The sequence below is a fragment of the Triturus cristatus genome, chromosome 6 (genome assembly GCF_964204655.1).
Source record: "Triturus cristatus chromosome 6, aTriCri1.1, whole genome shotgun sequence".
Lineage (NCBI taxonomy): Eukaryota > Metazoa > Chordata > Amphibia > Caudata > Salamandridae > Triturus > Triturus cristatus.
This window is the reverse complement of record NC_140589.1, coordinates 62,415,602-62,436,819: the sequence shown is the minus strand read 5'-3', so window position 1 is coordinate 62,436,819 and position 21,218 is coordinate 62,415,602. Positions and strand designations below refer to the sequence as shown.

The following is a 21,218-nucleotide window of genomic DNA, read 5'->3' as shown; positions in this document are numbered from 1 at the left end:
ACATACCAACAACGTAACATAAGACAAACCCCTCACAACAGCCGCATATGAACCCTGGCCTCCAACACTCTCAGCGGTATTACTTCTTGCCCCCCCCCTCCTTTTGTCACAACCACGTGCAAGTCTATGAAGCCCTCAGAGCCTTGTCCTTACGACTCTAAGAGTTCCGCTTGGGCCACGTAGAAGTTCTCTCAGGATACTATGGCGGCAATGAAGACCGTTCATGAGAAATGAGTCAGAACACTCTGGTGCGCTATATGCCAGAAGGGTGAGCTACAGGCTGCTACCATGCGTCCATGCAAAATACCAGATAGTAATCCTAAGCGGCCTGCTCGGTGTGCCTTGCTCACCACCGTGGTACTGCTATGGGGTGTGTACACGGGCTCCTCCACCGGAGGCTGAAGAGCGGGAGAGCAGAATGCCCTCGCGGGTCTCCTGCCAAGCACCCGGACCACCGCTGCCCGACACACCCAACGACAGCGGCTGGGTGCGGGATCGGAAGGCCCCTCCTGTTCTAGTGCGGGACTTGGGCCGAAAATACCTGTATTTCTTTGCTCCTGTTCCGGAGCGTGAAAATATGCTCGTCGACCTCGGTTCGTGTCTGCCAGGCCTGCGTCGGGGACGTAGAGAAGCACAGCCGTCGGTGCTTAGTCACAATGACCGGATACCCGGGAACTTGTCACAGAATAGGGTCTCAGGTCCAGGATACGGTCTCAAATCGGGAATCGAAAACAAACAGCTGACGAACACGCCATCTTGGAATTACGCACAGCGTCCTGCGTGCGTCTCGTCCTTTTCTGTTCGAGGCTCCGCCCACGCCAGTCCCGGGGAGTCTGGTGATTGTAGGCTGGGTAGGCGCAATGCCCGAATCATGACAACATCTCTATATAAGTTTGATTCTCTACTCCTGGGTGAAGGGTAAAAAACACGGGAAGTTATACACAGTTGCACCTGTACCGTGATGGAATGCAACAGCTTTTCAGCTTAATGCCGTTGGGACCTCTTGAGATCGGCTATTGGCTGACATTTCGTTATGCCTTCTTCACCTGTGTGCAACCTGTGTTCTATTGCATCTGGTGCTCTTTTAAACGGGCCCTGGATTTCTGCCTCTCTACAACGTCACCCGCTGCCCTGGATTATGATCTGTTGGTTGTTTCATTGAGGGCCTATAGGCAGGGCTTTTCCTTGTGTACAATTCTTCACTGGGGTCATTGGCCAAACCAAATACCCGTGCCGGTGTACAGCTCCTCTTGAATCTCAGTTTAATCAAGACTGACACAGGTTGCCTTGGTATGCTCTTTGTGGCTTCAAGAAATGAACAGCATGTCGGTTCTTTTAAATTACTTAATTGGATGGAGTTGCTTTTTACTATCAATGGTTCTGAAGCCTTACTGGAGCTCATGGCATTCCACTTGACACGCAAAGTTTTTGGCCCGAAGGATATGCTGTAAATGGATATTCACTCTTTCACTACTTATTTTGTGTTGTCAATTTGACTTTCGATCATTGTCCACCATTGGGTCTGTGGATCATACTTGTCACCTACCGGAGATGCTTTGGTTCTGCTTACCTTTGACTTCTGTATTAGTCCAGGGCGGACGTCCTGACCAAGGGGAGGGTGTAACGCGGCCCGTGGGGACATTGTCGTCTTCCCTAAGTTAGCATGAGCACACTGCAGAGTGTCCGCTGCTTTGCACACATTACTACATGAGCCTTTTTAGCAAATGCTTCTTTTGATATTTTCTCATGAGAACCCACTGTTCTGTTCATGCTTTGCAGGTTCCTGGGATTGAGTCTGAACATTGCGAACAAGGTTGAACATCAAAGCCCCTTGTTATTCTGTTTTGGTCAGGCCCTGTCACCTAGACAAAACATACTGATGCAGCTGTTATTTGGAATACGTACTTTGGTTTTATTGGAATATACGCATAGGTAGCACACACTTGGAGAGGGACCTTTCCAGGGAGCTGAGCATGACAGCACATATGATTTAGAACTACCATCTGTAGACTGAGGTATGGGGTCTGCAGATAACACCCAGACATCTTCTGATGTATAATCATCCTGCGTCTATGCAACGAGATGGAGGTTAGGCTCCTCTGTCTCTCACTATGACAGCTCCTTTTCTGATCTACGGATTACTTGCTATGCTACGTATTTGTGTTGTGCATTTTTCTGCTTATTGTGGCACGTATACTGCAAAATAGAGCATGTTAGTCAGAATAAAGATTTTAAACTTGTTTGTGTCTCTGTAAGATCCTATTGTGGACAAGTAGAAGAATGTGAGTGAAAGGGTGTGTCTTGTAACCGCAATTTCTGTGAGAGTCGGGAGTGTTGTGTTCTTGGGAGTCTAATCACTTGTTCCTCTGTAAGTGAGTAAGAGGGCAAGTGAGACACTATAGCTAGTCGGTCCTGGGCCTATGGTTACTAAGGTGGTAGGATGACTCAGTCCCTATATACTAAGGTCCCATAATCCTACGCATAGGTCTGTGTTGGCGCAGAATCCCTGCAATACCTTGTACTCACAGCTGCAGCAACAAGGTCACTGTCAACACTTCTGAACCATCCGACATTGGTGGGCATTGCTCTTCTGTGCCTACTAGTCACCTCCGAGTGGCATAGACTCTGTCCCGTCTGCTTGCACGTTCTTCACTTTAAGCATCCACACTTGGATCCCACCGGACCCTTGCACAGTCTTCTCCAGCAGCATCTTTTCTGAAGTCCTTCACTGTGGTCTGTGGCGTTTTATGACGTCACCTCGCACCTATGCAGCTGGCTTCCCTGGTGTAGGTATCCTGGTTTCTGGGGTATCCACGGGTGGGGTGACTCTCCAACCTTCTGCCTCCCACAGGGTTTTTTCAGAATCCACTGGGAAGGGTACTTCTTCTTAAAAACTACAACCACAACTTCCCCATTGACTTCTTTTGGAGACATGACTGCGTTTCCACTCTGCACACAGCCTCCGCGAGGTTCCTGGGCACTTACCTTGGGTGTTTCCTTGTGTCTTCAGCTCTTCTAAGTCTGCTGGTCCAAGTCCCGACTTTGTGCGTAGTTCGCATTCCACTTTCTTAGTATATGGTTTGGTCTCTCTCTGGAGACCACTGTATTTTGTGCTACTTACCTTATTTCATTTGAAGTATTACTGTGTATTTGTGTTGATATCTCCAGGTAGGAGATCTACCAATGTGTTAGTGAGTGTTGTGTAATAAATAGACATATTTTGTGTATGTACACTGTGTGGTTCTTTTTCGTTTAACCTAAACTACATGATTTAACTGGTAAAACAAGCTTCTTAACACTCCTTCAAGATAAGCCTCAAGGCTTCTCTCCAAAGCTACCACTTTGAGAGCTTTCAAAGGTTATCAAAGACCACTATAATCACCATAAGGGTTGCCTGGATTAGTGCAAGGTGCATCACTTAAATAAGTGTGCATCATATACCAAGCCTACCTCCTACACCCATCTACAGTATGGGGGATGGAAACAAGCTAGCTTGGGAACTAGAAGCGCCTTGTTTTAAGATGACAGAAAGCATAGAGCCACCAAACAAAACATCAAAGTCTGTGGTCTCTGCTATCATTAGAGTAGCTACTTACTTCTCATAGATTTTTGGCTTTGAAATAACATAGATGTCTAAGCACAATACAAACAATGATTTAATGGCACATATTGGTTCTAGTGCATTTCATAAATGAAAATATGCCAGTGAAGCACGTGAACGATAGACGGCAGCCAATTGATTTTTAGACTTTCACAATACAAAATATGTTATGTTAGAAATGATGTGCTTTTAGAAATGTTGTGTTATGATTGAAGTCTACTCACATAACATATATTTATAATCCATTTTAGGTAGAGATTCAAGCATTTATGGCATCCTGTTTTGGAAGAATTTTATCTTCACAGAGCGCGCTCCAGCTTCTTCAAAGGTACTTCAATTTCTATCATTGTGCATGCTGTTCTTTCTGATACATCTCTGGTTAAGTATACCTGTGTCACATAAAATTGTGTTATACAAACTAAAATGCAGAGAATACATAGAAATATAAAGCAGTTTTTTAATTTTTTTTAAATAAGCATTTTTAAAGGCTATACGAAAAGATTGAATGTGCTAACACATGCTTTCTGGACAGGGATGTCCCCTGCATGTTTTATAGGCTTGTTCTCCTGCCCTGAATGCCTGACTGTGTATCTGGTACTGGTATCCCAACATTGGATTCTAGGCCCTAGAATCATGCTAATGTAGTGTGTTCTCAGAGGCCTGGGTCTCTCCCTGACATGAGTAGGTCCTGGATTTGTCCTGGGACCTGTGATAGGGTCCACCACACATACCTCCATTTGGTAGCTCTGGGCTGTTTTCCTTGCCATGGCTTCAGTACATAGAGCGGTGGTGGCAGGCATAAAATATTTTGAGAATTAATAATGTGATCAGACCTTTTTATTTGAGGCATTGTGGAACCCTACTAACCTAGTTTAAATTTCTACTTCAGTGCTCTGATGCAGTCAATAGCACAGACCTTCTGGGTGCATCACAGTTTGGCTTCAGGAAGGGCCACGGCACAGAAATCGCCCTTATTAAAGCCATAGACGAGATTAGAGCCACCCAAGACCAAGGTGGAACAGTAATCCTTATACTGCTGGACCTGTCAGCAGCTTTTGACACAGTCGATCATGCCACTTTGATCGACCGTGTCTCAAACATGGGCATTAAACTTAAAGCCAAAGACTTACTGGCTTCATTCCTGGCCAACCGCTCCCAGTTTGTGAGCCTTGGCGAATATACTTCCCCTTCTTTTACGCTCCCATGTGGGGTGCCACAGGAATCATCCCTGAGTCCGACACTATTTGATATCTATGTGTCGGACCTGGCTAAGATCATTAAAACCCGTGGGATGGGGCTGACATCCTATGCCGATGACACACAACTGGTGTTAGCAATTAACAAAGATGGAGGAGCAATTGCGGCCGGTTTTCAAGCAGGCATGCTTGCCAACAGCTCTTGGATGGCCAAAAATTGTCTAAAACTAAACTCCGAAAAAACGGAGGTTATGATTTTCGGCAATCTACATCGAACCTGGTGGCCCATCGCCTTGCGTCCTCCCCCACACCCAGTACAGAAAGTAAGAAACCTGGGCGTCATGTTTGACGATAAACTTACTTTCGCAGCCCATGCCAATGCCAATCACCTCCTCCACTTTTTACACGTTAAGAATGATTAAAAAACTACTACCATTCCTTCCCTCCAGCGCAGGAAAAACCCTGATAAGCACCCTTGTTATGTCAAAAATTGACTATTGCAACAGCCTGCTCCTGAACGCACAGAAAAAGGTCATTAACAAATTACAGTTGATACAAAACGCTGCTGCCAGGATAATTACAGGTGCCCCCAAACACAAATCCATCTCCTTGGTGGTTCGTAAGCTACACTGGCTTCCAATTACCAATCGCATCAAATTCAAGGATTATGCATAGCCTACAAGGCCATTCAAAACACGGGTCCAAACTTTCTAAAAAAAAAAGCCCTACGCGCCCACGAACCTAGCAGAAACCTACGATCCTCATCCGCCAATCTCCTCACTATCCCTCGTACAAACAAGGTCTCCTGGGGAGACAAAAGATTCACTGTCGCCGTGGCGAGATTGTGGAATACTCTCCCTCTGCAAATTAAATCATGTCCATCGCTGCTGACTTTCAGGAAACGACTAAAGACCTGGTTTTTCACCCAATGAGCAGCACTCCGCCTCACTACCACCTAACCCGTCCTCAGCGCCGAGACACCCAAGGGTATTTGCGCGCTCTACAAATTGCTTAAATAAATAAATACATGTAAAGCATGTTGATGTGTACAGCTTGTCATGTGTTAGTGAGCCAGAGTCCTGGAGGCCAAAGGGATACATTTAGGATACCCCTGGCCTGGACGTACACAAGATGAAGGTGGGGACTGTGCTTCAAGGTAGTGGAAGTGTAGTGCTCAGATACCTTTAAGATGGAGAGAGAAGACCTAAATACTGAAGTGTAGGCAGAGGAGTCCTATCGGTTAGCAAGGAGCTGCTGAGTAGTCTTCCTGAACACCTCTATTTGTTGGCCATAAGGGGTGAGGAGTGGGACTGCAGACTCTGTTGTGAAAAGTGGGGAAGCCTTTAGGGAGGTTTAGGAGACTGGCTTAGTTTATGGTGCACACTTATTTAAGTGAAGCACTTTTCACTAATTCAGGCATCCTTTAATGTGATTTTAGTGGCTTTAGACAACCTTAGAAAGCTCGCTGAGTGGTAGCCGTGCACAGCAGCCTTCAGGCTTATCTTGAAGGAGTGCCAAGCAACTTGTTTTACCAGATCTAATCATGTAGTGCAGGTTAAATGAAAAAGAACCACACAGTGTATAATATAAATAGTTCTATTTATTACACAGCACTCACTAACCCATTGACATATCTCCTACCCGTAGATATAAACACAAATAGACAAGAATATGTCAATTCTAACAGAAAAGTAACCACAAAATACTATGGTCTCCAGGGGGAGAGCAAACCATATATTACGAAAGTGGAATGCGAACTGTGACCCAAGTCGGGATTTGAACCAGGAGACTTAGAGGTAAGTCCCAGGAACCCCACAGAGGCTGTGTGCGGAGCGGAAACACAGCCATATACTCAATAGAAGTCAACGGAGTAGTCATGGTTGCAGTTTGGAAGAAGAAGGACCCTCCCAGTGGACCCTGAAGAAGCCCCATGGAAGGCAGAACATTGGCGAGTCATCCCTCCCGTGGATATCCCAGGAACCAGGATACCTACACCAGGGAAGCCGGCTGGATAGGTGCCGAGTGATGTCGAAACCCCCGGTGACCACAGTGGAGGATTTTAGGAAAGATGCCCTTGGAGAAGACTGTGCAAGAGTCCGGTGGAATCCAAGGATGTATTCTGGATGAGGAGAACCTGTAAGCATAGGGGACAGTGTCTATGCCACTCGGAGGAGACCAGGATGCATGGACTATCTGAAAGAAACACGTTAGTTAGATTCCTTACCTTAGAATATCCCCAGGCGAGGAATCTAACTAACTAATGTTTCTTACAGATATATCGTTACCGAAGGTAAGTAACTTGTTCATCAATGCTCACCAATGACAGACGGTTCAAAGGAGTTGACGGTGACCCTGTCACTGCTGCTGGGAGGACCGGGCGATGCTGAGGAAGACCAGGAGCAGTGTACGAGCTCTGCCACGTCGGAAGTCGAGAGCCAGGTGGAGGTGTCTGGTGGGAGCACCAACAAGCCTTGGCAGCTGCAACAGGCGTGGAAAGTAAAGAAGGATCAGCGTTGGGCCTAGCAAGGACCTAGGGACTCACCGCAAGCAAGAGAGTAGAGAAAGCCCCGGGCAAACAGGGGAGCCCACTGAAGCAGGAGAAGACCTTCAAGAGGACCCACAGGCGAAAGGCACAGGAGTGGCACGAGTACCTCAAGCAGCTCACCAAGAAGTAAGGCCCACGGTGCTTTAATTGGCATAAAGAGATGCTGGAGGCTGGAGCTTCCTGTAGCCTGAAGAGCTCTGTAGTGCAGAGCCAAAAAGCCTTGGCAACGGCAAGTCGACGCAGTGCACAAGGGTTTGGTCTCAGTGGTTTGATGAGGGATACTGGCCTCAAAATTCAGAAATCAAAAGGACAGGTCAGGCTTAGCAGGAGTTACAGAACCACCACCTGTGTTGCTAAGCCTTTCAAAGTCCGGGGGACGTCAGGAGCAGCAGACCAATTAGCTTTGTTGTGGGGCCTGTGGATGCAGGGGAATGACTTCTTCACTCCAATGGAGATTACTTCGGCTGTGCTTAATGCCCACAGGTCTGTTGATCGTGGAAGAAGCTCAGACACAGACGACGAAGAAGACTTGCAAAACAGCGAACCCAGGTGCAGCTGGAGTCTTCCTTGATGTAGTCTCAGTTTCATGCGAAGGCCAAGTGTCCAGATGGTCGAAGGGTGATGTGGTTCAGGCTTAGGTCATGTACCATGACGAATCTGAAAAACCACCCACAGGTAAGCCCTTAAGTACTCTAGGGAAACAACTCAGGGGTCCCTCCCATGTTCTTTGTCCAGTTTCTTGCCAGAGTAGGAGCCAAGGGCTACCTGAACTGGTTCATACTTGGGTATGCAATGAGGGCACCAAATGTGCCTTTCAAGGCAGTCTGGTGGCGCTGGCAAGCTCCCCCACCCCAGCCTAATACACTAAGTCCTGTCTAGAAGGTAGTCACCCCTCCCTGCGACAGGAAACCTATTCTCCTACCTTCCCCTACTTGAGTTGGTCTGTGGTCAGCAGCAGCACTAGCTTGTTGTCAGATCGTGAAAGGCTGTTACTGGGAATACGGAGGGTACCCCAAGGAAGGCCCCCAGTACATGGTATCATACTTCCAAAACTAAAATCAGTATTGAGGTATGATTCGAACATGTTTAATACCAAACATGACCGGGTTCGGTGCAGCCACTATATAGTTAGACATCTCATAATGACTGATGGCGATCCACACTTACAAATCCTGGAGAATCGACTACGGGGTTTATAGGGGAGTCCTGCTCATGAAGGGCACCCTCACACTTATAACCAAGGACCCTGCCTTCAGGACTGAAAGACCTGCCAGAGGGGAGGATTATAGGTTTTAAGTGTAGTGACCTCAGATATAAGGAAACATATCTGCCGTGAGAGGTGCAAGCACCAACTCACACATGCTAAAATGGCAGGCCTATAGTCACTGTTTGATTGGTCTCTCATGGGTGGCACAATACATGCTGCAGCCCTTGGAAGACCCCTGGTGTACCTATGCCCTGGGTACCTTTGTACCCTAGGGACTTACAAGGGTACTCAAGTATCCAATTGTGAAGGTACAAAAACACTTACCAAAGTCAATTTAGGGAGAAAGCACAGTGACAGGACCCTTCACAGAGCAGTTGAAAGCTCTCTGCTCCTGTCTCCTTAACTGAAATTGAAATTGCGTTTTTGCACTATCTGTTTGTAGTAGCGTGTGTGTTTAAAATTGATTTTATGACGTTTTTAATGTGTTCTTAACCTGTGCTGTGTGGGGAATTGAATTTGCGAATCTTTGGGGACTACTGGATTTCGAACCTCGGTTTTTCATGACTGGACACACCCTGGCCGCCATCTTTGATTGAGGTGCGGTCTAGTGGTTAATCTGGGGCAGATAAACAGGGATGCTGCACACGCGCACCTCGACCCTTGACAGAGCAGTTGAAAGCTCTCTACTCCGGTCTCCTTAACTGAAATTGAAATTGCGTTTTTGCACATTATCTGTTTTTAGTAGCGAGTGTGTTTAAAATTGATTTTAGGAAGATTTTAATGTGTTCTTAACCTTTGCTGTGTGGGGAATTGAATTTGCGAATCTTTGGGAACTACTTGGTTTCGAACCCCGGTTTTCATGACCGGACACTCCCTGGCCGCCATCTTTGATTGGGGTGCGGTCTAGTGGTTAAACTGGGGCACATAAAAAGGGACGCTGCATGAGCACGCAGCGGGCGCGCTGCTGGCGCGCTTATGGCGCAGCTAAGGCAAGCCCGTCTACGCCCGTCAGCGTCCTGGAGGCGACCGGTGCCGGAAATGCTACCGGTTTCCCGTTAGGTAATGCCTGCCTATCAAGTCATCTATTAAAATAAGGTAGAGAAAGCCTACTTACGTAAGGTAAGCGGGGGAGCTGCCGCTCCCACTTTACTCTATCAGTAGACTCAGAGCGACTCTCCTGTAATATGTGTAACTGGAGCGCCCAGTCGCATCCCGATGCAGGTTGCAGCTTAAGAGGGAAAGACCCCGCTGTGCGCACTCCTCCCCCTCCAAATAATGTGGATAACCTGAAGGTATTCCTTCTAAACGCTAGATCCATACAAAAGTACAAGCTGCAGCTCTTTGAACTCCTCACGGAGACAAAACCTGATATTATGTTTGTCACGGAGACATGGCTTAATGAGGGTTCTAACCCGACCATCGCTACTGCCATCCCCCGGGGTACTTGATAATTAGAAAAGACAGACCCGGCGGTAGAGGCAGAGGTGTGGCGATTATATATAAGAACTCCCTCTCCTGCCAACGTTTACCTATGGCAGAACTGGAGGGGGCGGAGGGCCTAGATTTCCATTTGTCGGTTGTTGCTCACCAGTCTATTGCTGGTGCGGTAATGTACTGACCACCAGGGCCGTCAGGAAGGTTCTTGGAGTCTCTTGGCCATGCTATCTCTCCTATTGCATCCAAGTATAGTCGGTGCCTGATTCTTGGGGATTTTAACATACATCTAGACCAAGCGACTGACCCAGAGTCCATAAAGTTATGAGAATCCCTGAGTTTTCTTAATCTGACTCCCTACGTTTTGCTTCCCACACATGAAAAGGGTCATATCTTGGACCAAATTTTTTCAACAACTAGGATAGAACCAGTTTTTCCCTTCCCTATTATCTGGTCCGACCCCTTTCTGCTTACCTTTAGGTTAGATAAGGTTCTGGGTAGGTCTCAGTCCTACTGTAAGCAACAGGCCAGAAGCTTTAGACCCTTTGACCAGATAACAACGGAGGCTTTATATGCCATACTTAGCCAACATTCCATACCCGTCAACGGGATTTTAGAGCATGATGTGATCTCATTGGAAGGCTGGCTCCAGAAGTGGATCATGCAACTAGCCCCCCCTAATACCCAAACTGCCAAACACGGCAGAGCCTCAGCCCCATGGTTTACTGAGTCACTAAGGAAAAGCAAAAGCGCTTTTAAATGTCTAGAACGACTATGGAGGAAAAACTTTGATCCTCTTAATAACTTCACCTACAAAGTGGCGCTAAAAGCCCACTATACCAAAGTGCGTGAGGAAAAAAATATTATTTAGCCTCAAAAATCGAACAAGCTGGTAACTGCTCCATGGAATTGTTCAAGATTGTCAAGGACGTTTCTTCCCCTAATGCTACAAAAAGTCCCTTCACCCCTACCCATTAATGGACGAATCATAGTGTGCAATATTTTTATAAAAAATTTTAACTATTCAGGATTCTTTCTGTGATTTGCCCCTAGGCAGCAAGTGCAATATTGGCATGTCTTTCCCTGCATGCCCAACTTTGGATGAAACCCTTTTGTAGTTTCCACTATGTCTCTGGCCACTTCACTTAAAATTATGAAGGCTTTGAAATCCGGTTTTCCCTCGGACCCCTGTCCAACGAAAACTCTGGCATCTATCGCCGAGGTATTGAATCCAGCCGTCAATCGGGTCTTGAATCTATCCCTGCCAGAGGAAGTGATGCCGGACAATGTGGAAGCATGGAACAATCTTCCAACTCTTAAAGAAACCCTCAGCTGATCCCTCGGTAGCCAGCAATTACAGACCAATATCGCTGCTGCCTTACTTCTCCAAAGTGTTGGAGAAGTATGTGAATGTCACCATTACTGATTTTGTCGAGGCAACCCATGTTTTACACCCGAGCCAGTCAGGGTTTAGAGCCATCTTTAGTACGGAGACGGCTCTACTGGAAGTCGTAGAGACGATTAGGACCACCCTTGATAGAGGAGGGAAGGCAGTGTTGATACTTTTGGACCTCTCGGCAGCTTTCGATACCGTGCCCCACGATTGACTTCTGTGCAGATTACAGGAATGTGGCTTTGGAGACACGGTTCTCAGGTGGTTTTCCTCTTTCTTGGAAGGCCGCCAGCGAACAGTCTGGTCCCCCCCCCTTTTCAGCCCACATTCCTCCGCTGAATGTAGGAGTACCACAGGGCTCTGTTCTAAGCCCAACCCTGTTCAACATATATATGGCCCTCCTTGCACCCCTAGCAGAACAACATGGGGCAAAAATTATTTCTTACGCCGACAACACCCAGTTGCTGTTCACCTGCGAGAAGGATGAGGCGCTAAAAGGAAATTATATCAACGTATGCTTAGCTAAGGTGTTTGCCTGATTCAGGCAAAATCAACTGCTATGCAATTTCAGACAAGTCAGAAATCATTTTTTTTAGACATTCTCCAGGCGGCGAATGGTGGCCACAAAATGTGTCCCCCCCAGTAAATCCAGTCACCACCATAAAAAACCTTGGGGTGAAACTTGACTCAGATATGCCCATGAAGTCTCAGGTCCAATCTGTGGCCGGCACTTGCTTTGGGCTACTAAAAATGAGGAATTTCCTCCCCTTGCTTCCCATCTCACATAGGAAAACAGTGGTCCAAGCCCTGATTACGTCAAGGCTGGACTATGTTAATGTGCTGTACTTGGGCCTTCCTGACTATTTACTTGGCGGCCTACAGGTGGTTAAAAATACGGCGGCAAGGGCCGTACTTATGGTCGGACCCTGGTCACACATGACTCCTCACTTAGAGTCCCTGCACTGGCTCTCAGTGAAAAAATAGGTACGTTTTAAAGCCCTGGTCTTTTCTTTTAAGGCCCTTCACAACATCGGGGCCACCTACAACAGGAACAAAATTCAGCCCTATACACCATCCAGAACCCTGCGGTCGTCGGCCCAGCACCTGACGACTGTGCCAAAGTTCTTTCGCTCACGTAAGGGGGACGCTCCTTTCAGGTGGTAGCCACAAAGCTATGGAACAGTCTGCCACTTTCCCTTAGACAGCAACAGGAGCTCCTCAGCTTTAGACGAACCTTAACAACCTGGCTCGTCCAACAATAGAAGAGGCTCTATGCAGTTATGTTGTCTTACTGCTCTGCCTAGGGGTCAAGACAGAGCTGGGACACTCCACGGAGTAGCTGCGCGCTCTACAAATACCCCATAACATAACATAACACTGGGTCCTGGTTGGCAGTATCACAGTCAGACTAGTAAACAAAACATACTGACACCAGCAAAATTGGGGCTAACCATGAAAGCAGATCTATTTTCCTAGAGGAGGGCTCTGCTGTTTTTACTTTCCTGTGACAGCCTGGTGCAGAAAGCTCACTCCACTTTGCGGCTCTATCTTTGTTGCTCCAGGAGGAAGACAACCATGCTGTGAGTAGCATCTCTCTGCACAAAGATGTACCTTGGGAACAGCTTGGAAAGGATACTTGAAAGGAGAAGCACCTAAACTGATTCTGCAGTTTGGGATAGGAGATTTGCATCTTTTTTCTGCCAGTTGTGTTCAAAGTTGGATCCCACCACCCCACTTGGTTTCTAGTTAACAAGTCCTCAATTGCCAAGGAAGGAAGTGCTCAGCAGAATACTTGGAGAGCTGCTATGCCACCATGGCTATTGTCTGCCTCACAGACCATTTCCTATAGGTAAGGGAACATCACGTATGGGTATATTTATAAGAAATGAAGCTCCGCTGTTTTGCCACAGCGGGGCGTCAAAAATGTTACCACTGCCGTACGACCCTTCCTAACGCCATGTTAATATCATGTTTACAATAAGTTGCTAGGCAGCATTAGGACAAAACAAAAATATGCTACAGTACAAAAAGTAAAACCAAAGGAAATGATGGACGGAGTGTTGAACATTGCAAGCACTCACCCCCAGTCAACTGATCTGGGTTTAATCCATCACCGTTCTTTAGCCCACTCTGCCACCCCAGTTCAGACATGGCCATATGCAAATCAGTCTGACCCTGTGCCTCATGGGAACAGTCCAGCCCGAACTGCCAAGCCATGTCTTCCCTGGACCGGAAACAAGCTTCCTAGGACCGGTTTCTGGCATTTCAGCCGTCTTCAGCGAGGCTTGCTTGAATCCAGTGGCAAAGTGAGCAAGGGACTCACGTCTGAGCATACCCTGCCAACTTATGGCGAACACAGCAAAACCAAAGGAAATGATGGACGGAGTGTTGAACATTGCAAGCACTCACCCCCAGTCAACTGATCTGGGTTTAATCCATCACCGTTCTTTAGCCCACTCTGCCACCCCAGTTCAGACATGGCCATATGCAAATCAGTCTGACCCTGTGCCTCATGGGAACACTCCAGCCCGAACTGCCAAGCCATGTCTTCCTTGGACCGGAAACAAGCTTCCTAGGACCGGTTTCTGGCATTTCAGCCGTCTTCAGCCAGGCTTGCTTGAATCCAGTGGCAAAGTGAGCAAGGGACTCACGTCTGAGCATACCCTGCCAACTTATGGCGAACACAGCAAAACCAAAGGAAATAATGGACGGAGTGTTGAACATTGCAAGCACTCACCCCCAGTCAACTGATCTGGGTTTAATCCATCACTGTTCTTTAGCCCACTCTGCCACCCCAGTTCAGACATGGCCATATGCAAATCAGTCTGACCCTGTGCCTCATGGGAACAGTCCAGCCCGAACTGCCAAGCCATGTCTTCCCTGGACCGGAAACAAGCTTCCTAGGACCGGTTTCTTGCATTTCAGCCATCTTCAGCCAGGCTTGCTTGAATCCAGTGGAAAAGTGAGCAAGGGACTCCCGTCTGAGCATACCCTGCCAACTTATGGCGAACACAGCAAAACCAAAGGAAATGATGGACGGAGTGTTGAACATTGCAAGCACTCACCCCCAGTCAACTGATCTGGGTTTAATCCATCACCGTTCTTTAGCCCACTCTTCCACCCCAGTTCAGACATGGCCATATGCAAATCAGTCTGACCCTGTGCCTCATGAGAACAGTCCAGCCCAAACTGCCAAGCCATGTCTTCCCTGGACCGGAAACAAGCTTCCTAGGACCGGTTTCTGGCATTTCAGCCATCTTCAGCCAGGCTTGCTTGAATCCAGTGGCAAAGTGAGCAAGGGACTCACGTCTGAGCATACCCTGCCAACTTATGGCGAACACAGCAAAACCAAAGGAAATGATGGACGGAGTGTTGAACATTGCAAGCACTCACCCCCAGTCAACTGATCTGGGTTTAATCCATCACCGTTCTTTAGCCCACTCTGCCACCCCAGTTCAAACATGGCCATAAGCAAATCAGTTTGACCCTGTGCCTTATGGGAACAGTCCAGCCTGAACTGCCAAGCCATGTCTTCTGGAATCAAGCTATCCTGGCTGAAGAGGGGTGAAACCCTGAAACCGGTCCTAGGATGCTTGGTTCCAGTCCAGGGAGGACCTGGCTTGGCAGTTCGGGCTGGACTGTTCCCATGAGGCACAGGGTCAAGACTGATTTGCATATGGCTGGGTTCAAAGTGGAATGGTGAGCAAAAAAACGATGGATTTAGGCCCAGATTTCTGTACTGGGGTGAATGTATGACATTGTTCTGCATTCTGTCCATCAATTGTTGTTTTTGAATTTGTCACCCCGAGTGGGACGGGTATGCTCAGACGTGAGACCCGTGCTCTCCATGCCACTGGAATCAAGCTATCCTGGCTGAAGAGGGGTGAAACCCCGAAACCGGTCCTAGGAAGCTTGGTTCCAGTCCAGGGAGGACCTGGCTTGGCAGTTCGGGCTGGACTGTTCCCATGAGGCACAGGGTCAAGACTGATTTGCATATGGCTGGGTTCAAACTGGAATGGCATGGTGAGCAAAAAAACGATGGATTTAGGCCTAGATCTCTGTACTGGGGTGAATGTATGAAATGAAATGAATGAAATGAAATGAGGATTTATAGAGCGCGATAGCTACCCTGAGGCGTCCTAGCGCTGGCAGAGAGGCGTGTGACGGGAAATTAAGATTAATCAGATTTGTTAAAAAGCAGAGTTTTTAACTGTTTACGAAAGGGGAGCAAATTGGGTTCGGATCGGAGATGAAGGGGCAGGGCGTTCCATAGTTTGGCCGAATTGTAGGAGAATAGTCGGCCTCCACATCTGACTCTTGTGATCCTGGGGATAGTGACAAGGAAAGAGGAAGTTGATCTGAGGTGTCTGTTTGGTATATAGGGAGTGGCCAGTGAATGATTTATGAGGGCACCGGCTTTCCAGTAGGCTCGATGAAAGATGCATAGGCTCTTAAATTCAATTCTTTGCCTCACTGAAAGCCAGTGAAGGTTTTTCAATCCGGATTTAATTGAAAGTCGGCGGGGGGTTTGGAGGAGAGTACGGGCTGCGCAATTTTGTATGACCTGGAGTTTGTGTAAGGTGGCCTGAGGGGCTCCCAGGTAGAGGGCATTCCCAAAATCGAGGCGTGACAAGATCAGACCTTGGATCATGGTCTGTCTTGCCTAAAAGGGTAGTAGGGGGAGAATTGTCCGAATGAGCCTGAGCAGGCCCAAACACGTGGATGAGAGTTTGGCTGCTTGGCAGCTAAAGTTAAGAGATTTGTCAAGCCAAATGCCCAGGCTTTTGATGGAATCCTTGTTTGAGGGGGCGGTTCCAAGGCAGGTGGGCCATAGGTGGTCGATGGTAGGGCTGGGGGGGTTACCTAGGAGCATTAGCTCGGTCTTGTCTCCGTTCAATTTGAGACAAGATGATGTCATCCATAAATGCACTGCTTCCAGACATTCTCTCATATCATTGAGAGAGGTGTGTGGCTGGTTGAGAGCTACCACTAGCTGAGTGTCGTCTGCGTATGTAATTATTTTTATTCCAAAGGGACGCACAATCTCAGCTAGGGGGCTCATGTACACGTTGAAAAGTGTAGGGCTCAAAGAAGAGCCCTGTGGCACTCCGCACCCGAGCGGCCTGCTAGGGGAAATGGTTTCACCCTCGAAGACCCTGAATGAACGGCCTGATAAGAAGGAATTGAGCCAGTCCAAGGCGTTCTCGGAGATTCCTAGGTTCGCGAGTCTTTTCAGTAAGATGGCGTGATTTACAGTGTCAAAGGCGGCACTTAGGTCAAGGAGGATGATGGCGGCAGATCCTCCTTGGTCCATGATCTTCCTTGCCTCCTCTGTAACTGCAATGAGGGCGGAATCCCGTCTGGGAGGGATCGAGTAAATGGTTGTTTTCTAGGAATTCAACCAGAGTGCTGTTGACGTGTTTGTCAAGAATCTTGCTTAGCCACAGTAGTAAAGAGATTGGCCGATAGTTCACTGGGTTATCTGGGTCCAGGTTAGATTTTTTAAGGAGGGCTTTATCCATAGCCTGCTTCCAGGGGGGTGGAACAGTCCCGGTGGTCAGTGAGGCATTAAGCAGGTTGAGGGTGGTGGGTATAATGTGATTAATTACTGTCAGCAAGTTGCATGGGGGTGCTGGGTCGTTGGGGGAGCCAGATTTGACCTGACGCATGATAGTTTCAAGCGAGGTGGAGTCAAGAGGTGGAAGGTTCCTGAGAGTTACTGAGGTACAAAACTCCGGCTCACCCTGCTTGGCAGGTGGAATGGGGGGTTGGATGTGGGGGAAGGAGGTGTAGATGGTTTGTATTTTTTGGAAGAAGAAGTCCGCCAGGTTGTTACAGCGGGTTTGTGAATTAAGGGGGTTGGGGGGTTTGTCTGGCAGCTTAAGAAGGGTTTTCGCGATTTTATATAGTTCCTTGGGTTTAGAGGTGGCTGTGTTGATTTTGTTTTCAAAGAAGATTAACTGGGCGATGTGGATTTCATTTTTATATGTTTCTATTGCGGCTCTGTAAGCTGTTTTCGTGGAGGAAGAGTAGTCTATTCGCCACTTCCTTTCAAGTTTTTTACAGAGGTGTTTCTTTTCCCGTAGGTCGGGGGAGTACCAGGTGGCCGTTCGGGTGTTACGTTTAGACTCCGTGCATTTTAAGGGGAGCACGGCATCGAGTGAGTTCGAGATCTATTTGTTATAGTTTTCATTGGCTAGAATGGGGTCGGGTGTGTAAGGTGGTGTGTAGGCCTCGAGACTTGTTACCCAATCAGGTTGGGAGAATTTGGCCAGTTGCGTTTCATGTTTGTAACTGTAATGGGGGAAGAGTGGGGGAGAGAGTTTGACCAGGAGAAGGGAATGAGGAAATGGTCTGTCCAGGGCAAAGGGAGGGGGGGGCTTACTAAGAGCTCTTTACAATTGCTAAAGATGGGATCCAAAAGATGCCCTTTGGAGTGGGTTGGTTTTTGCACTAGCTGCTTGAGCTGAAGCGCAGCGAGGCTAGTGGACAGTTCTAAAGCTGTGTGATCGGTAACATCGTCAAGATGGATGTTTAGATCTCCGAGGAGGGTGAAATTAGATGAATTAGAGGCCATGTTAGCTAAGGTGTGAGGCAGGCAGTGAAGAAATTGACCCACGGGCCCAGGCGGTCGATAGATGAGTGTCCCGGTGAACGTGCTTGTTGGTGAGAAGTCAATGGAAAAGGAGAGGCTTTCGCAGTCAGGTATAGGGTTGGGTAAGCTGCGGCACCCAAAGGAGTCTTTATAGATGACTGCTAGGCCACCACCTCTTCCTGAAATACGGTCTTCACGTAGGATTTGAGAACCTTGGGGTAGAGCCTTGATAAGGTCAGGTTCAGAATCGGAGTGAAGCCAAGTCTCAGTTAGGAACAGAATATCTGGTGGGAGTTCTTCCAGAAGCATAGATGTCTCTAAAGTGTGCTTTGGGAGTGACCTGCAGTTAAGGAGGAACATGTTCCGCCGTAAGATTTTAATAGGTGGGTCAGGGAGAGGTAGAAATCCACAGTGTGGGCAGACTGTGTATTTATATTCCGGGTTCCAAGTAGAGAGGCAGACAGGGAGTCCCAGTACTCTCAGTTTCAATAAAGTGTTGTGGCTGTAGCTTCTGATGTGAGTGGGTATCCGAGCAGGGGTTAGCGCCCCAAGCCCCGAACGGCCGCAGACGGGCTTGCCTTTGGCGCGCCCGCTGCGCGCGTCCGCTGCGCGTGGTGGATGGCATTCAGCTTTTATGCAGGTGAGTGTCAGGGAAACCGGATGTGACGTTGCGCCCTCCTCCCCTCTAGCCCAGATGTAATTATGACCGCGCCTCCCTCCACATCAATCGGGATGATTTCCCGTGGTGGACCGGGGAGAATGCGGGTATCGGGTGTCCAAGGGTGCAGGAGTGCGGGTAAGTGGCTAAGTGGAGTTCACAACAATTTTTGCAGTTCAGTTTAAAATTATTTCGGCGATTTTAAAACTAGCAACATACAGCGAGTGCACAGAGGAAGGTACCGTGAATACTGCTTTTGTTAAGATTCTGTCACAGCGCGCGTTCTGCATTCTGTCCATCAATTGTTGTTTTTGCATTTGTCACCCCGAGTGGGACGGGTATGCTCAGACGTGAGTCCCGTGCGCTCCATGCCACTGGAATCAAGCTATCCTGGCTGAAGAGGGGTGAAACCCCGAAACCGGTCCTAGGATGCTTGGTTCCAGTCCAGGGAGGACGTGGCTTGGCAGTTCGGGCTGGACTGTTCCCATGAGGCACAGGGTCAAGACTGATTTGCATATGGCTGGGTTCAAACTGGAATGGCATGATGAGCAAAAAAACGATGGATTTAGGCCCAGATCTCTGTACTGGGGTGAATGTATGACATTGTTCTGCATTCTGTCCATCAATTGTTGTTTTTACAGTACAAAAAGTGGCATTCGGCTAATTAGCGGCTAGAAAATATACGCTAGCCGGCCTAATGTCACTTATCTGAAAGAAACACGTTAGTTAGATTCCTCACCTTAGAATATCCCCAGGCGTCAGACTGGATCCGGAAGATTTTTCGTCAGCAATACCCCTTGCGCGTCGCTAGGCGTAGTTTGCGGCTCCGCGTCTGTCGTCGGCGTCGTGCGCCGGGATGACGTCGTCTGAGTACTTAGACGCCGCCCTCGCGCGCTGACGTCAGTTCTTCTTTTTTCCGCGCCAGTAAGCGCAAATCCAGGAGAGCTACCCCTTTAGTCAATTTTTGACTAACTTTTTTGATCCTTTTTGATCGTGTCTCGACATCGGTGCCGGTAGGATGCCTGGGTTTAAAGCCTGTACGGACTGTAACCGATTGATGTCGGTTACGGACCATCACCGCCGGTGTCTTTACTGCTTGGGTCTCGATCACGACGTGGAGTCGTGTTCGGACTGCAAGGCCCTGACCTCGAAGGCTAGACGGGAGCGGTCCCGTAAGCTTCTCGAGATTCGCCACTCGGCTCCGCGCGCCTCTCGATCCCGGTCCAGGAGGAGGTCCAAGGATCGGTCGCGGAGCCGCAGCCGACGTCGCCATCGGTCGTCGGGATCCAAGTCTTCGGGTAAGTCGAAGCATTCCAAGAAGTCCAAGAGGCGACATCGCTCTTCGGACTCCCCTCGCCAGTCGCGCGACTCGGTCGAGGGTCCGGGTGGTTCCACCCCCGCGGCTCCGGCGGAGCCGCAGGCGCCGCGCCCGTCCCCATACCCTCCGGTCCCTGGGACTAACGCGACGCCGGCAGAAGTCAGTGCCTTCCTCTCGGCCATGAGGAACCTGGCTCCGCCGTCGGCGCCCGCTGGCGCGCCTTCGGGCCCCGCGGACCCGACTGGGCTGCCTTGCCTGCCGGTGGCTCCGGCGCCGTTGACTGGCTCCGGCCTCGACGCCGCAAGCGCCCGAGGGACCCGTTCTCGAGTCCCCGTCGACGCCGGTCAACCTTGTCACGCCTCCTCCGCCGGCGTCGACTCCGGTTCCACCGCCGACGTCGACTCCGCTCGACATCGTGCCCCAGTTCAGTCCCGCTCCGGGCCCGGCGCCGGTCCGGCGTCGATGGACGCCGAGATCGACGCCGCTAGAGACACATTTTGTCTACCGCCCGGCTCCGTTACTTTCTCCTCTACACCAGGAGTCGGATGATGGGGACTACTGGGAGGGATCCGAGGATCCTATGGCCGCTCACGCCCAACTGTCCCAGGACTGGGCAGATGAACTGGGGGAGGCCAGTGGTCTGGATACCTCGCCAGACACTGGATTCATCTCTCCTCCGACTGTGGCTTCGGAGGAGGGTGCTGCTTTCTCCGTGGTGCTGCGCAAGGCGGCCGCAGCCCTGGGGCTCGAGCTGCCTGCCGTGGCTGTGAGGACGAACGTCCTCACTGAGGTGCTTCAGTCTGCAGCAAGCTCCACTGAGCCTCTGCTGCCATTCAATGAGGCCCTCACTGACGTTCTACAGGGCACCTTGTCCAAGCCCTCCACAGTTCCTCCTGTGGACAGGAACGTCGCCAGGCGCCACCGCCCTGCTCCGGGCGACCCCAGTTTTCTGTCCCAACACCCTACCCCTGAGAGCCTGGTTATCCAGGCCTCCACCTCCCAATCCTCTTTCCCGACCGCCCCGCCGGACCGGGATTCCAAGAGACTAGAGCAGTTTGGCAAGAAACTGTTCTCTTCCCTTAGTTTGGGCCTGCGGTCTTTGAACACCGCTTGTCTCTTGGACCGTTATTCCCACTTTCTGTGGGATGCGGTGGAGGACGCGCTGCCCCTGTGTCCGGAGGAGGTCCGGACACGACTTACCCAGGCTCTGGCCGATGGGAGGGATGCCACGCGACATGCTATAAGATGTGGGCTTGACACCACGGACTCGC

General features: G+C 49.2%; 1 protein-coding gene across 1 annotated transcript in view; it reads left to right on the top strand.

The window, feature by feature from the left end:
* DNAH8 (dynein axonemal heavy chain 8) overlaps positions 1 to 21,218 on the top strand; it is a 13,985,216-nt gene that overhangs the window by 1,950,997 nt on the left and 12,013,001 nt on the right. The window contains exon 14 of the mRNA XM_085610239.1: positions 3,853 to 3,929. Coding sequence (XP_085466365.1) covers positions 3,853 to 3,929 — 77 coding nt within the window. The remainder of the gene's footprint in view (positions 1 to 3,852; positions 3,930 to 21,218) is intronic.